General features: G+C 33.3%; 2 protein-coding genes across 3 annotated transcripts; both read right to left on the bottom strand.

Annotated features, from left to right (window-relative positions):
• Positions 1 to 48: 48 nt before the first annotated feature.
• LOC123209294 (pentatricopeptide repeat-containing protein At4g14170-like) lies at positions 49 to 4,853 on the bottom strand. 2 transcript variants are annotated; one of them, XR_006501015.1, is made up of 4 exons: positions 4,576 to 4,853; positions 4,451 to 4,480; positions 771 to 941; positions 49 to 262 (listed from the first exon to the last, which is right to left on the bottom strand). XR_006501015.1 is itself a non-coding variant. In XM_044627285.1 (2 exons), the coding sequence occupies exon 2, from the start codon at positions 4,155 to 4,157 to the stop codon at positions 1,698 to 1,700; it is 2,460 nt and encodes an 819-aa protein (XP_044483220.1). In that variant the 5' UTR covers positions 4,158 to 4,480; positions 4,576 to 4,853; the 3' UTR covers positions 1,345 to 1,697. The 2 variants fall into 2 exon arrangements, 1 of the variants encoding a protein (XP_044483220.1); XM_044627285.1 differs by lacking the exons at positions 49 to 262; positions 771 to 941 and having other exon boundaries at positions 1,345 to 4,480.
• Positions 4,854 to 7,212: 2,359 nt separating this feature from the next.
• LOC123201430 (ribosomal RNA small subunit methyltransferase H-like) lies at positions 7,213 to 14,695 on the bottom strand. The gene is made up of 6 exons (XM_044616938.1): positions 14,569 to 14,695; positions 13,062 to 13,138; positions 9,016 to 9,249; positions 8,722 to 8,790; positions 7,857 to 8,049; positions 7,213 to 7,638 (listed from the first exon to the last, which is right to left on the bottom strand). Exons 1-6 carry the CDS (start codon positions 14,693 to 14,695, stop codon positions 7,217 to 7,219), a joined length of 1,122 nt encoding a protein of 373 aa, XP_044472873.1. The 3' UTR covers positions 7,213 to 7,216.
• Between the last annotated feature and the right edge of the window lie 2,946 nt (positions 14,696 to 17,641).

Genomic DNA, 17,641 nt, shown 5'->3' with positions numbered 1-17,641 from the left:
AAATATATACAAGCACAAGCACAAGAAAAGGAGCTTTCGCTTCATTTTTTGCTCTTTGATGAGAGAATTTTTTCAACGTCTGGAAAGGATGAGCAAGCCAACGACTGTTAAACATGAAGCACCAACTATGGAGACAACAGGGGCAAATGCATAGACAAGATTTGGAAACCTGAAACAGTTTTGGATCCTCTTCAAACCTTTGTCGACAAGTGAAGCCAGTGCTGCTGCTCCGGCAACTCCAAATGGCCTGGTTACGTTGTTCCTAGTCCACATCAAGATAACAATCTGAGGATTGATGGTGCACACATAATATCTCCATATAATAGTCAAAAGATAGGTTTAATGAAAAAAATTAGGCTGATGCCATGCGGGTGGTGCTTGCCAAGTTATGTGATGGCTGAGACGCAGGACTGCAAGAAAAAAAAAAACTTATTTTTACAACATCGTGATGTTGGTGTCAACGTATGGGTTTCATTGAGTTAAGTCGACAGTTGATCCGTGAACCAAACATATTTGGGCTAGTTTGACTAGGGTTCATCCCAATTCAAAACCCATACCAAGGGTGAACCATCTCCCAATCGAATTGGCAACCAATTGCCGGTTGAACTGACAGGTCAGGTAGGGTTTGTAAAATCATCAAAGAAACTTTAAATAAACAGAGATGTTTTTTTTCTGTTGAGAATAACTGAGCCTGAATGAAGGACTTTGAAACTATGCATAAAAGGGTAGAGCTTTCAAGCAACAAATACCAAAAGTGAAGTATTTCATACCCCTAAAAGTGCCTGGAGATTAGCGGCCGGGTTCTTGCCAGAACTTTTGTCATAGCCGAGGAATGCCAAGAAAAAGAAAATGGTATATGTAACGCCATCAAACAAGCCGTAAGCTAGCAATGGAGCAAGCCCAAGCTTTGCAAGCTTTGAATTGATTTCAGCTGAGTTAGCCTGGTGAAAACATAAAGAAAGATTCAAATACTATGCTGGTTGTCTACAACATATAGCTAAGGAAACAAAACTTCATTTCACCGTAAGTTCCTAAGGAAAAACATTGTCAAAGTTTTGGCCGTTCCCCTTTTCTCCATTATTTTGGAGACAATTTCCAAAATCTTTAAGAACGTGCAGTTGTAACCAAAACACATTTTAATAGTTTAAGACTCACAGACTATTTAACTAATCTTTAATTAACATCTTTAAATAATATAAGATATTCATACATACTCAACATCTCTTCCGTGTATTGTAGATGTGAAATTTCTCTAGAGATATTACAGTTATATTTTTCAACTAGTATTAAATGTTTTCAAAGTCTCAAATAATCACAAAGAAGTTCCCAATTGTTTTTGCATAATGATAGAAAATATTAAATTATAAAAAAATTGCAATTTTAAACATTTATTTGACACATAGAAACTTAAAGAATCAATCTGAATTTTTTATTTCTTGGTGTGTGCACAAGAATATTTCTTGCAGACTCGGAGACTTGGAGAGTACTTTACTGAAAATGATGAAAGTTACCCATAAAAGGAGCACTTATCTATCAAGTACTCTACCTACTTAGCAAAAGTTCGATGCAATTCATCTCCTTTTAGTCTTCCGGATACGTAAAAAATTTCTGCTATTCAATTTTCTGGTTCACTTTTGATGCTGCCAAGACTTGATACGTCAGCAAACAACCATAAAACTCGGATTTCTTTAACAAATTTAACCGCATTCTGCATGCCAAAGACCTGGATTGGAGTTCTCCATTACCTCTCCAACTACAAATGCTTGTACCTGGTCCCCTGTTTGAACCCAACTGTAAGCAGGATTTTTCTTTGCCCCTCTCGACTTCATCAATTCCCTAATCTTGTTTGCCTCATCCCATTTCCCAGCTTCTGCATACATGTTTGAAAGAAGAATATAATACCCACAATGTTCAGGTTTCAACTTAAGCAAATGCTCAGCTGCCCAAGACCCCAACTCTATATTACCATGGATTCGGCATGCCCCAAGCAAAGCACCCCATATATTGGACTCCGGTATGATGGGCAAATTTTTTATAAGTTCCACTACATCTTCCATAAGGCCAGCTCGTCCAAGGAGATCAACCATACAAGCATAGTGCATTTGTGTCGGCTCAATATTCTGAGCTTGCATTTCCTCAAAGTATTTCCTCCCTTTTTCAACAAATCCTCCATGGCTACAGGCTGACAAAACTGCAATATATGAAACTGAATCATATTGCACTCCACGTTCCCTCATATTTTCGAAGAGATCAATAGCCATGTCCAAATCACCAAGCATTCCATAACCCAAAATCATAGTATTCCACGAGGCTGCATCTTTATTTGGAATCCTCACAAAGATCTTGTCAGCTATATCAATCCGTCCACATCTGGAATAAAAGTCCAAAAGTGAATTAGCAACAAAGAGGTGTGTGTGAAAAAGCTTTCTCGTCACGACTGCATGGATCTCTTTCCCTTGCTTGGTTGCAGCTAATTTTCCACAAGCTGATATAGCACCCACAAAGGAAACCGCATCATGCATCATACCCTTGAGACCCATTTCTGAGAATAAACTCAAGGATTTTGAGCAATCACTTGTTTGAGCATAGCTTACTATTAATATATTATAAGATATTTCATCCCTACGGGATATGTCAAAAACACTTTGAGCCAGATCTAAGCGGCCACATTTTGCATACATGTCTGTCAGAGCATTGGTGACAAACAGATCAAGGTTGAACCCCATACGGATGGTCACTGCATGGATTTCTTTTCCTGGAAGAAGGAAACCAACTCGTGCACAAGCTGGAAGAACATTCGTCAAAGTGACAGAATTAGGTATCTTGTTATGTACTGACATTGCTCTTAATAGCTCTAGAGCCGCTAACTCTTGCCTGTTTTGAGTGAAATTAGCAATCATGGCATTCCAAGTAACAACATTCTTTACAAGCATATTGTGAAACAGAGAGGAAGCTTCAGATTGATGGCCTGATTTTGCATACATATCAATCATTGAGTTGGCAACAAACACATCAGATTCAATGCCTATTCTTAAACAGAACCGATGGATTTCCTTTCCTAACCCAAATAATTCTTCTTCAACCAACACAGGTAAAATAATAGATATAGCAATAGAGTTTGGTGTCAGCCCAGCACAAATCATCAGCCTAAACATATCTAATGCATCCTTGTTACACCCTGTATGAGCAAGACTAGCAATTACGGCATTCCAGGAAACTTCGTTCCTCTCTACCATTTCATCAAAAACTTGCCTTGAAGCCATCATATTTCCACATTTACCATACACATCAACCAGTGCATTACTAATAGTCATCTGAACACCCAACCCAACCTTCACAACAAAACAATGAATCTGCCTTGCCATGACCTCATTTGCAAGGCTCCCGCAAACTGGCAAGATACTAACAGTAGTAACTGAGTTTGGTTTAAACCCAGACCTTAAAATCATATCACAATATAAATCGAGCGCCTCCACATAGCAGCCATTAACCGAAAGTAATCCTATAATTGTATTCCAGGAAACAATATCTCTCTCACGCATTTCATCAAACACACTCCTAACATTTTCCAAAAGCCCACAATTACCATAAAACAACAACAGGGTATTACCCACAAAAACATCCATTTCAAAACCAAGTTTGAACAGATGCCCATGAATCTCCATACCCTTTTGGAGTTCCAAATTATCAGCACATGCCTTGAGAACAAAAGGGAAGGTATGGTTATCAAGGGGAACTCTGGTCCTAACCATTCGATTATAGGTAACAAAACCATCATGAACATGGGCAACCAATAGAGCCCGAATGAAAGTATTCCACAGAAATGCAGTGTGGCAATAACTAATAGTCTGTTCAAAGAGAAGGAAACAAGCATTGGATTCTTGGAAAGCAGCATAGCGGAGGATCAAAGAGGCACAGAGAGAAACACTTCTAGGAAGAAATCCATTGTGGAGTGCAAAGGCATGGACTTGTTTAGTTTGGCGCAGAGATTTGGAGTTTGAGGCAATTGTGAGGAGATTCACATGGGTGTGGTTGGTTGATGAGTGATAGGTACAGTGAGTCTTTCTCAACAGAAAGTGATATTTGCTTAAGATTCTTGAAGCTACTTGATGTCTATGCACATGAAGAATGTTAAATGCATTGTTCTGTAACAACATCGAAAGATAGCAAAGCAAAGGCCTTTTGGAGTTTGTATATCACCAATAGTTTTACTTTGCAATGGGGTTCGAATATATAATTTCCTATGCAGATACAAGGGCCATCTGAGTTGAGTTAAGTGGTCAAAAAATTCAAGTCACAATGCGAAAAGTTCCCCCTTCTTCCTTTTCTCTCAGTAATTTTCTCATCAGCCAGGTGGGTTCTTTTCTTTTCTTAACAAAACTACATATAAAGAAAGAAAAAAAAAAAGAACTGATGATTGAGCTTGTAGTTCAGCTTAAAAAGCTCTCACCTTCCATTAATCCCAGAACCCTTTACTCTCCTGAGACAACAAAGAACAAAAAACTAAATTTTCAGCCATAAAGTCCAAAACAGAGAAGCTGCAAATAAATAAATAATAAATATTTTTATCTGTACCTTTAAGTGCTGGTCATGTGGGATATTATCTCCAGCACTGGAAGTTCCCTGGCTGATGGAACAGTTGAGGCAAAGGCTCGATTTTGAGTGAAAAAATTGAAGCAAGTCTAGTTGAAATCTTTTATTGCTAATGTTGTGTGAGTGATTGCTATGACAGAAATATGAAGAGCTGGATTTTACTTTGATGGGGCTCGAGTTGGGAAAGAAGAGTTGTTGTGGACAAAGGCTTGCAAGTGTTATGGCGGAGCTTAACATCTTCACTAGCTCTGGACATTAACAGTTGCATATCGGATTGATTCTGAAGGTTAAAAGTGAGAAGTCTGTTTTGTCAGGGGAATTAGCGAAAATAATCAAAATCTAAGGGTTATATTTCAACTTTAAATAGTGTTAGAACCGAATCGAGCTGTCTCGGTCTTGAAAACTAACTTGGTTCTATTTGGTTTAATTTGTATTAATTTAAGTTAAACTCAAATTAAAATCAAATCGAAGCAGTTGGTTCATATTTCAAACTCAAAAGGGTTCTATTTGGGCCATGCGAATCAAATTGATAGCATAATTCAATTTAATTTGACTCATAATTGGGATATTAATTAAAATAGGCGAAAACTTTTCCGCGTAAACGTTTTAGGCAAACGCACAGTAATTTTACTTTTTATAAGTAAATTTTTTTATAACTCTAAAAATACCCTCCCAACCCTGTAGGTGTAGGCGTTGGAAGGAAGGTGCAGTGCGTGTGGAGTGCGCTCAGTGCGTACAGAGTGCGCGCACGCTCATATAATATATATAAACAACTACGCACACCCTTTCTTATATATATATATTAAATAATATAATATAATATTTAAAAAATATATTAAATATATATATATATTAAATATTATAATATTTAATATATATTTAAACATTATTATTATTATTTATGTATATTATATTAAATATTATAATATTTAATATATATATATATATAAAAGAAATGGTGTGCGCACTGCGTGCACTGCACGCACCCTCCCACTCTGTTTATATATATATATATATATATATATATAAGGGTGTGTGCACTCTGTACGCACCGCGCGCACCACGCGCACTCCGCATGCACCACGCGCACCACACCTTCATTCTAGCGTCTACACCTACAGGGCTAAAAGGGTATTTTTGAAATTATAAATAAATTTACTTATAAAGATAAAATGACTGTAGGTTTGCCTAAAAAGGTTTAAGCGGAAAAATTTTTACCTATTTTAATTAATATCCCCTCATTAATTTAATTTAAATTATGTTAAATAATTATAAAAATAACATCATTTTATTTATTATGGGATAAGTAAAATTGTTATCCATAAATCACGAACTTAAATTATTAATTTATATTATAGATTCATAACATAAATTTAAATAAAATTTAGGTCAAAATCTATTTTATTTAAGTTAAATTTAAATTATTTTTAATAAATTTAACCTGAATCTAAGCCAAAAGGCTGCTCAAATTTGAGTTTAATTGGAGCTCATCCTTAATTTAAAATAATTATCAAATTTATCAAACGTAAAATAAATAAAATTGACAAATTACCCACAATATATGCCCCTAAAAGAATACTTTCATAAATCATGTAATTGTGGATCCATCAAACATCTTCAAAAGCCAAATTTAACCAATCAATATTTAAATATATTTTAATCCCTGAGGATATAATTATTAGAATTATACGATATTCGATATATATTTTATAATATGATATGATATATATAGAAAATAATATGTATTATAAGATATATTGAATTAATACATTATAATAAATATATCTTACGATATAATATATATTATCAATATATTTTTTAGAGAAAATGATAATATAATACAATTGTATATAAAAACTCTTAAATTTTTAAATGTATGTAATTTTTTCTAAAATAATAATATATCAATTAAATTTTTTTTATTATTTTATTTTTAAAAATTAAAACATATAATATAATATAATATTTTAAATATAATATAAAAAATTATATTTTTAATATGTAATAGGATACGTGGTACAATTAAACATGAGTTGGAGTGCTATAATTTGTCAAAGAGTACAAAACTTTACATTACAAACTCAAATAAAATCTATCTCCTCAAGAATATCTACCTTGAAACCATCCAATTATAATTCTCTTTTTATTGAATATTATTTTAATATTTATTTATTTTAACCGACGGTTAACACATTTAAGTTCCGAACCAACCCCTAACCCAGTTTATACTAATCCGGGTCTAAAAATATTGATTACATTAGAATGCATAAAGAACTTTCCATTGCTTTAGTTGATATTCTATAACAATTGCTAGATAAATATGATAATATCTGTAAAAAATTCAATTATTGTTACTTTCTGAAAACCTCTTCAAATTTTCCATTTGTGTTCCTTTCTTTTTAAGTCTGTTATTTTCCCACTTGAGTTCAACTTTCTTTGTGCCAAACACCGCGCCGAAGCTGGTTCGGCTTAGATTCACCCCTAAATATAAGCTACCTGGATATTCAAGAATGATGAATTGATGAAGGTGGAAAATCATACAACATTCATATAGTTTAATATAGATCACATGCCAGTTTCCCCCCTTCGATGAATCAATGGCTGACGAATCAGTAATCTAATTTCAAGCCTTTTGTATCACCCTGAGCTTAGCACTCCTGCTGCGGCGATTCAATCTTTCCTCTGCTTCAGATGGTGTTATCGGTCTCTTAGTGAGAATTGTTCCATTCCAGCCCTCAATCATTTGTTTAATCCACAGTTCGTTTACCTGGTTGTCATTTCTGATCTGTTTCAGATCTCTTCTTCTCTCGTCTTCATTTCCCTCTTTGCCATCTTCTTTGTTGCGGTCAATGATGTTGAGAAATGTTTGTTTCACAATTCTGTCCTCCAAACTGTGAAAGGAAATGACAGCAAGCCTACCACCAGGGGCAAGGCAATCGAAAGAAGCATAGAGGGAATTCTCCAATGTCTTGAGTTCATCGTTCACGGCAATTCTCAGAGCTTGAAACACCCGTGTTGCGGTCTTTATCCAACCTTGTCTACCCCCTAGAGCAATTCAGTGATTAATTATTCACTCAGTGAATATATGTTACGGATCAATTTTGCATAATTCGTATCATCTATGTTGTTGCTACAAGCCAAGTGATTTAACCATCTTTTACAAGAAATGAGGACAGTGGAGCAGTATAAAAGGCATGTTCGTTCTCAGAAGGTATGCTAGAGTGTAAACCAGAACGACAGTAGATGGATGGAAAAGAACCTACCTCTAGTCACTGGAGTCACACTCCGGATAAGATCTACCAATTCACCAGTGGAATGCAACCCACCATGATTTCGAGCTTGAACAATCTTTTTTAGAAGCACTCGCCAGTTGCTTTCTTCCCCATATTCTTGCAGGATTTTACCTAATTCAGTATCTGGCCATGAATTTAATATGTCCTCTGCTTTCAGACTTGCCTGGAAAACGCCCGTTTCAATCAGTCTAGTGAAACAGAAGAAAATTCTAAAGGAAGCGATCACACTAATCACCCAGCAAAAGATCGCATGAGACAGCGTAACTAAACAACCAAACCAGCAGAGAAAGATCGGAAGGACGATATCAGAACCACTGACTTGATCTATCATTTTTAGATCCCTCAAAAACTTGCTGAACATTAACAAAAAGCAAGTTGCTAGAATGAGTAAATCTTTCATTCGAGGACATTAGTAGTGTCATTTATATTTATTGATTCGATACTAATCTGATCAATTCAGGTAGACTTGAGAATTTAAAGGGTCACCGAAACTAAAAGAAAGAAAATGCAAGCCACTGACATGATCTACAAGACAGACATCTAACAAAAGTTCACTCATCTAGAAGACTGTATAATAAAACAGCCAGGCATAGGAGAAAACAGAAAGCCAAAAATTATTAAGAGAATTAGTTCTTATGAAGATAGCCTAAGCCTCTACCTTACTGCATTTAAATATGCCTTGTTAACTATACAAGGTGAAACTAAAGCCAGTTCCTGATCAGCACAACCACTTTGTTCCAACTAGGATATCATTGGAACTCCGAAATATGCAATTTTCTAAAAAATAGATAAAAGAATTCATATATGTGAGAGAAAAAACAAAAAAAAACCTCACTTGAGGATCCATTCGCATGTCAAGAGGCCCATTAACAAGCACGCTAAAACCTCTTTTAGGATTATTCACCTGTGCATCAGGAGTACCAGTCACATAAAATAGGAGGCAGATGAATAAATAATGAGAGCCTTGGCAAAGTATGTACAATTAAATTGTTCAAACTATTATCCTTGGGTATAAGTAGAAATCATCTATAACATCAAAAACACAGATTTCAGGGCAGCATGAACTTTTAATGACACAAGAACAAGTTAAATATGACTGAGAAATAACAAAAATGTCATTGGGGCAAACCTGCATAGAGGACATTCCCAAGTCCATTAATATGCCCACCCCTGAGTTTGCTAGATTCACATCAACCTCACTAAGCAAAGATTTGATATGTCTAAAATTTTTCAGAAAGATATGTGCTTTCAAATCAGAATGGGCATCCAAGAGAGAATTGATGTGAGCTCGAGCCTTTTCATGTGCCAGAGGATCAACATCCATTCCTATATAAAGTTTCAACTCTGGATGGGCCCTGATTATCTATTCCAGATGGTAAAAATCAAATTTAAGAAAAGGATTTGGACTGGAGAGAACAAGTGATTTAGAAATAAAAAGTGAGCAAGAAAAGTGAGGTTGACAATGAACAACAAATCGAATCGAATTCAAATTGAGTTCAAACTTGACTTTCACGAGTTCAAGCTCGAACTTGAGTTTAGTTATATGTAAACCAAGCTAAACTTGAGTTTGGGTCGATTCAAATCTAACCCTAATAATAATAAATCAATCCCTTTAATAATTGAAAAAAGTGATAGTTAGATACCTTCACGTATTGTTATTATATTATTCATTCATACATGTATGCAATTCATGATCGAATTGAGATATAAGAAATCTAAATTTTGATTTTTTTTTCAATCAAAAGATGGATGGAGTATGCATAAAAATTAGTGTAATGGCATGGTTAAAGAAGAGGTCTTTTGTGTCCTAGTTAATGCTTCAGAAATTGGACCAATCATCAATCCGATGAAAGAGGTGATTTGATTTAATTTGTGGTATGAATCTTAAACCTTTCTTCGTCCTCGTTTCTATCAGAAACACATATATCATTATTTTTTATTACAAAAATATTTTTCATTTTTGTCTCCTTCTCTTTTTATGTTTTTATTGGAGAATCCTCTTTCTGTTAGAAGCAAGGGTCCTAATTTGGATCGAAATTATCATTTCTAATTTTAGAGAAACTTCATATGTATGAATGTTTAAGTATGAAGATTTTTTGTTACAGAGAACAACTAACACCAAAACTGAAGAAAGTTTTGATGAATATTTTTCCTACTAAAGAATAATGGATGAATAACCTTAACTCTCCAACAATTGTTCATAGAAAAATATGTATGTAAACATTGTGTACATAGATAAAATGTCATTATATAATTAAGTAATTTTAAAATAAGAAAAAAGTAATATCTACTTATATGATAATATATCATTTGTGTACTTAATTATATATTCAAAAGTATATGTAAATAATGTCACTTGGTATGATATAACTCTATGGACAGAAACAACTCTACAAGGGAATTAATGATAATTTCACAAGTATTGAGAGTTTTTGTGATTATTTGATTGAACTCGAGGGGATATTTGGCTCAGAATTGACAATTTTCAATGCGACTCATTAATTTGACATGTCACAACACTTAAAAAATCAAGTTAGGGTCAAGATTTTTTGATATGAAATTTATTTTGAGTTAAATTGATACGATTCAAAGTAAATCAGACTGGGTAAGGGTTGACATACAAGTAACCCAATACAACTTTAATTGACACAATTTTTAGAAAAATGTTTACTATAGTATAACTTGTTAGAGGCAGATTAAAAAAATATTAAAAAATAAGTTTCAATAATAGTTAAATCCTTATATATTGTTTATAGTTTTATTTCATATGGGTGTAATTACTTTGATTATTATTAAGTTTTAAATTAAAAAGATTAAATTACATTTTCCACCCAAGGATTGGTTTAAGACACTTTTTCACCTTTAATTGACATAAATAACACATTATTACCTAAAATTAAGTATAAATAACATTTTTTAATCCAAAATTTAACTATGCTAATGAAAAAAGAATATTAAAAAGTAAAATTACCATTTTATCTTTATGAACACATTTTTTTATATAACTCCAAATGAATACAAAGGAAAAAAAATTTTTAAATATTCAAATTATAATATATATATGGGGAGAGAAAGAGAAAGAGAGAGAGTGTCATTATCGTAAATTGTATATTAGATAGTAAATATACTTTTGCATAGGGAAATTGGAAATTTAAATTTTGCATAGGGAAATTGGAAATTTAAAAGGTTTAGGTTTTTTTAAAAAATTTTGAAATATCGATATGTTTTTTAGTAGTTTCAAAATGATAATTATACTCTTAAAAAATTAAATAAAATATAACAAATTATAAATATAAATGTTATATTATAATTATTAAGATCATATAGTAATTTTAAAATATATAAGGTTTCAAAATATTTCAAAGATTGATTTGTGAATTTTTAAACTTTTTAAAGGTTAAATTGTCATACATATAACTTTTGGGTTTTATAAAAGTGTTTTTTTTCAAAATTAATATACGATAAAATTACTATTTTACCCTTATGTCATTATTATTTTTAATTGATATTTATTTTGAGTGGAAGAGTATTATTTATGTCAATTAAGAGTTGAAGTGTGCATAATTTGGTTTAAACTGAAAATTTGGTTTGTAAAATGGTTCGGTTTGGGTTGAAATTTTTTAAACTGTGTTTTTTGAGTTTGGGCTATGGTTTGAACGATTTTCAAACCAAACCAAACCGTAAACTCTATGTGTGTGTGTATATATATATATATATATATATATATAAATGATTTTAAAAGATTTAAACTATAGTAGTCTAATTATGTATTATATTATATATCAAAAATTCAATTTACCATATCGTATATGATATTATATAATACACTTTTTAACAATTAAAATAATAAATTACTAATAAAATATTATAATTAGAACGTTATTATTTTAAAAAATATTGTAAACACTCATAATATTTTAAAAATTTTCATATACACCTCTAATATATTATCATTTTCTCTAAAAAAGTTATCATTTTGTATAAGTAATATGTATTGTATCATATGATATATTTGTCTTATCATATTAATTTGATGCACTTTATGATACGTATCATTTTCTATCTATGTCATATCACATCGTAAGATACAATATATATTTGTATTATAGAGTACTGATAATTATAATTAAAACTGTAATCTAAATCGGACTAAACTATATTTTTTCAGTTTGGCTTAGTTTGGTTTAAAAAAATTTTAAACCATTTTTTCAATTTGATTTGAAAAATTTGTCAAATTGCATTAAACTGGATTATCCACACCCTTAATTGGGAGTGAAAAAAATGTTTTTGGACCCAATCTAAAGTGAAATTTTTTTTTTACTCTTTAAAAAATTTATTTTATTTTATTTTTATATTGAAAATGAGATTTGATTACTAACATTATTGTTGTATGCATTGTTAGTTATAGATTGGAAGTAATTTAATGAACAAATTAAAATGCTAAAAATACTTACATAGGAAGAAATATTAGACAATTTTAGGTCATTTCAGGTGGTCAAGTTAACTCGAATATAGTAAGATTTGTTTATGTTAGAAAATTTTAATACAATTTTAGTTAGGATTAAGAGTCTCTAACTTGAAATCTGGATTAATACAATACGAATATGAACTAATGACACAAACGGTGAGATGGCTCTCGGATATTTTTTTTAATAATTTAAATTTATTGTAACGTAAATGATGGCTTTTAGCTTTTAGTTTTTTCAAAGACACCCCACAATTGTCTTTACGTTCATAAAGGCCCGGGAAGGTCTTCCCGTTAAAAATGAAAGGCATTAGGGTCCCGGTCGATACCACCTGCCGTAACAGTAACACCTTTGAGCTCGACAGTCTCTATCTCGACATGAATGGCACTATTCATCCCTGTTTCCATCTTGAAGATAATAATACTTGGCTGCTAAGCTTCTTGCTTCAGTAATTTTCTCTTTTACTGGATTTGAATCCATATTACGGCTACAAAAATGCAAAAAAATTGATAATATTGATTATAATGCAAGATATTTATGATATCGATTGAAAATGCAAAATTTTGATGATGTTTATTTAAATTCTTGGGGCTTCACTGGCATAGCTCCTCGCTGTGCAGGGCTTGAAATTTGTCCTTATTATGCTGGCATACATGTGTTCAAAATTTGAAACAGCTCTCATCAAATGTTTCTCTTTTGTTCGAATCACAGAAGACAGTGATGAAGCCGGAGAAGGAGAAGGAGAAGGAGAAGGAGAAGAAGGAGAAGTAAAAGCAGAAGGATTACCTGAAAATACATCAACTCAGACTTAGATTCTACAATGCATACTGGTGTGAATCATGTTCATCAAATTTTTATAATTACAGTGAAATTATTATTGACAACTGAAGTTTGTTAGTGCTTTGTAGAAGAAGAGTGGCTTCCGGAGATTATAACCGGCAAAGCGCAAAATGGGAATTGTATTTAACGTTCATTTCCTAGCGATGCGATAGCCTTGGATGTTTATATAAGAATTCAATTCAATTGTAAATATTCATACTGTTTGAACAATATTTGGATGTAAAATGCCTTTTTCTTTCTTCGATGGTTTGATGCCCTCTTACCATATTCACAACATAGTTTGTTTAGATTCATATCAGCAAAGATGGTGTTCCTAGCTTAACTGAGATCAAACTTGCTTTGTTTCAGCCGAGGATCTTATCCATGGCTCTCTATCTTTACAACTGGGTAAAGCATCCGTACTATGAAGAGAATATTGAGGTGCTGCTTCTGTTTTAGTATATTCTGTAATTTCTTGCCTGTAGTAAATCAGTTTGTATATAATAACCCATTTCTGAGTGAGAATAATATGTCAGGGAAGATGCTTACCTATCAGGGATGCTTGGTTCTATCAAATGGTCCTGTTATCATCGCGAAAGTTGCATCAAGTCTATGGCTTGACTTGATTTAGAAAGAGTTGGAGATATTCTCAAGGCCTCAGGAGGTGCATTTAATTACTGGATACTTTTCTTCTACATGGTTCTTTTGCAGCACAAAATCAGTACATATATTTAATTTGACTTTCCTGGGTTGTGGTCATTTGATGAGTTTTTCTCTCTGCAACCTTTGTTTGACTTCTATATGTGGAACTGCATGTAATGATACTCTTTTTGGCTCATGGAGTACCAGTCAGTCATTGTTGAGAATGCTGGTCATCCATACAAAGACCAGATGGAGGAGTGCAAAAATTGGAAAGCGGATGTTTTGGCAATTATCATACTCCGGCATACCGGGCATGATTGTAAAACCCGATTTCATAAGTTTTGGCAACTGTCGTCCACCAACTTTCTTGATCTCAGTTTTTTTCCCTCTTTCTTAGGTTGGGCACTATATTTTTTGGTTGGTTAATTCCTACAGTGATGAAGTTCTAGTTGAGCTTGGCCAATAAGGTGTTATGAGTCTTCTGGCATTTCCAATCAGGTACATTATTAGTTACAAAAATAACAATTTTGTGTGTTGATATGAGCACTAAAATGGCTATCTACAGAGTTTAATTAATTGTTGTATTTACAATTGCAGCTTTTTGAGTGAGCACATAGAAACACTAGAAGAGATTGTCATGGTGTACAGGGAGATGGCTCTTTAATCTGGCATTCAAAATCGGTGATGTGTACCCGCCGTCAAGTGCACATCTTCCTATATCACGGATCTGGCATATGCGATACTAGCAGCCTTACCTGTAGCAACCGCTATGTCTTCCTCAAGGAACATCTCCAATGAAGACGACAATGAATTGTGAGTTCTCATTTGAGAATTCATGACGATGCCACTGTCTTGGGATAGTGTGATAATTTTCCTTTCCATGGCATTAGTTTTGGCTTTATTCAAAACTAGTATTTTGAGCAGGGGATGATACAAAAAGTGAACAAGCTATCCACATAAATCAGGATTAGTGTGGCAATGGCCTTGAGTATTGTAAATATTTATACTATTTGAGCAATAATTGGATGTAAAATACTTTTTTCATTCTTCAGTGGTTTGATTGCCCCCCTTACCATAATCACAACATACTTGGTTTAGATTGATATCAGAAAATTGAAATGGAAAATCCAGGGGAAAACATAGCATGGAATTGTAGCTTGAGATGAGCATGGAATTGTGGAATATCAATCCCATTCACATGCCACTGAAGATAAGGTCGGAGTGTTACTTCTGAATCTTGGAGGACCAGAGACAGTTCACGATGTTCAGCCATTTTTGTTTAATTTATTTGCAGATTTTTTCTGCTCTTAAAATTATTATCTCTTTTTATATTTGTATCTTTAAAATGTTAGTTTTACACCAAATGTTCTTTTATTTTATTGATAAAGGACATCATATGCCTTCCCAGGTTATTTCGGTTCCTTCAATGGCCCTTGGCAAATTAATTTCTGTTCTACAAGGCCAAAAGTAAAGAAGGATATGCTTCCATAGGAGGTGGCTCACCTTTGTGTAAAATAACAGATGAGCAGGTTGATATGCCATGCTATTTGTGGCATTTTTTATGTTTGGGCCATGTTTGTTCATTGCACTTTATCTATTTTCTTTTCTTTTTCTAAATTTTTTTATTAGAAAATCTGTGCTGTATTTTTTTTTTTAAAATTTTTGTCCTTCAATTTTGTCTGTAATATTGTGTATTTGTAATTTGAAAAACTTGTTGCAGGCACATGCACTTAGAATGGCTCTGGAAGAAAAGAACTTACCTGTCAACGTCTATGTTGGAATGAGGTATAATAGCTGAAGCCCTACACTGATGAAGTTCTTGTTGTTCTCAGCTAGAAAGGTGTTAAGGGTTGTCTTGCAGTTCCAGTCAGGGAGATATGAGCGATAAAATGGCTATCTATGGAACTAAATTAATTGTAGTCTTTATGATTGCAGCATTGTGAGTGAACGCATTAAAACCTAAGATGAGACTGACATGGAGTACAGAGAGTTGGCTTTTGAATCCGACATTCAAAACTGGGGATGTGTACTTGTCCTCAACTGCATGCCTTCCTTCATCACGTATCTCCAATGCAAACAACCAAGATTTTGCGAGATATGCTATCAGAATGTTCTTCGGTTCTATTTTAGAATTCGTTTTGCTGTCATCGCCAAAAATGATACTCGCAATCAAGAATATTCTCCTTTAAAGGCCATTTAGACTAGTGTGCCAAAAAAGTAGAATTATAGTTGAGTTTCATATGAGCTAGCGATTTCATCGAATAAAGTTTCAAACATTGGAACATAATTTGATCAAAATACCGAGACATAGGACAAATTTAGTTTGTTTTACATAAAAATGGGGGTATTCTTGCAATGTTAGCCTGGGGCTAGTAGGAAGCTAGTGCACAACCAGCCTGCGTGGGCGCTGAGGCTACAGAGCGGGTGGTATTCTTGCTGTTGATGAATCAAATGCCACCTGTGGGAAGAGGTTGTCATCAGTTGGATTGGACTACAGTGAGACCAATAGACAGGCTTGCAGGCAACTTTTGCTTCTTGTATAGTGAAAGTTCTGAAAAAGCAATATATATTCTATTATATCCATGCCTCAAGATCTTCTCTTTTCGGATTTCATGTCAGCAATGTCTTGGATGATTCTGCAAGTTTTTTTGCATTGTGAGATTCTTGCTTAACGTTATTGGGTGATTTTTAGAACATGATTTTACTGTAGAACATTCAATGATATGGTCATTGGCTGTTCATATGTTTTCTGTTTTTCCATTATTATTATGTTGTTTTAGACTTTTTCTATTGGGGTAAACTTTGATGGATTCTATTTAATGATTTATACTCACAGATGATGATTAAGTGAACTTCTGTTGTTAGCAGGTCAGGTACTTGCATGATCTGAGCAAACCATATTCTCAAGCACTTCTAATCTAAATTCTGATTCAACTTTTAAAAGAACTAGCATTGCTGGGGCTCAAAAGGGAAATCTAGTGGGGAAAATATTTGGTGCAGTTGGAGTAAGCACATACAGTAAAAATGCTGCAGAATATCATTCCCATTCACATGCCCCAGCAGATAAGGTTGGAGTGTTAATTCTGAATCTTGGAGGACCAGAAGATAAGGAGCTTCAAGTCTATGACTGAATTGATTCAGAAAGAGTTGAGGTTTGTGGATACTCTTTCTCTATATGGTTCTTTTACAGAACAAAATCAGCATATGTACTAAAATTTTCAAGAATAGTTTTACTGTTCTTGTTAAATGTTGAGGTTTGTGCTCTTTATTTATTTATTTATTTATATTGAGATTGAGAAGAGAAGGTTATGATTAATACAAGTTTTCATGAGGTTGATATCATGTCTTCAATTTATTCATTTATACAAGTTCTTTATCTTTTTTAGCTGTTGGTCTAATTTCTCTTAGAATTCGGGTCACCACCATACAACATAAATAAAATTGTGAAGTAGATTGCTTTTCTCTTAATTGATCAAATTTAATGATAATTTTACAAGGGAAATTAACGATAATTTTACAAGTATGAAGGGTTTTATGATAATTTTATTCAAAGTGAGGGGATATCTGGCTAGCTGCGAGGTTTTTTTTCAATATTTTTTAAATTTAGTGTAACCTAAATGGTAATTTTACCTTTTATTTTTTCACGAAGACACCCCACTATTATCTTTACTTTTACATAAAGGCCAAGGAAGGTCTTCCTGTTAAAATCAATGGTGTTAGGCCCCCCTGCCGATACCATCTGCTGCAACCCTAATAGCTTTGAGTTCGACAAAGAAGTGTGCTCATGGCAGTGGTATGTGCTGCACTTTTTCTCTTTTATCATAACTT

Source organism: Mangifera indica, chromosome 2 (genome assembly GCF_011075055.1).
Source record: "Mangifera indica cultivar Alphonso chromosome 2, CATAS_Mindica_2.1, whole genome shotgun sequence".
Classification (NCBI taxonomy): Eukaryota; Viridiplantae; Streptophyta; class Magnoliopsida; order Sapindales; family Anacardiaceae; genus Mangifera; species Mangifera indica.
The sequence above is the reverse complement of the archived record's forward strand: the minus strand, read 5'-3'. Positions and strand labels throughout refer to the sequence as shown.

Excerpts from the sequence above, each read along its gene's own strand:
- LOC123201430 (XM_044616938.1), bottom strand. The coding sequence starts at position 14,695 with ATGGAAAGGAAAATTATCACACTATCCCAAGACAGTGGCATCGTCATG. Across the intron at positions 13,139-14,568 it reads AGACATAGCGGTTGCTACAG|GTAATCCTTCTGCTTTTACT; the intron begins GTAAGGCTGCTA and ends ATGTATTTTCAG. Across the intron at positions 8,791-9,015 it reads TGGGAATGTCCTCTATGCAG|GTGAATAATCCTAAAAGAGG; the intron begins GTTTGCCCCAAT and ends CCTGATGCACAG.
- LOC123209294 (XM_044627285.1), bottom strand. The coding sequence starts at position 4,157 with ATGTTGTTACAGAACAATGCATTTAACATTCTTCATGTGCATAGACAT.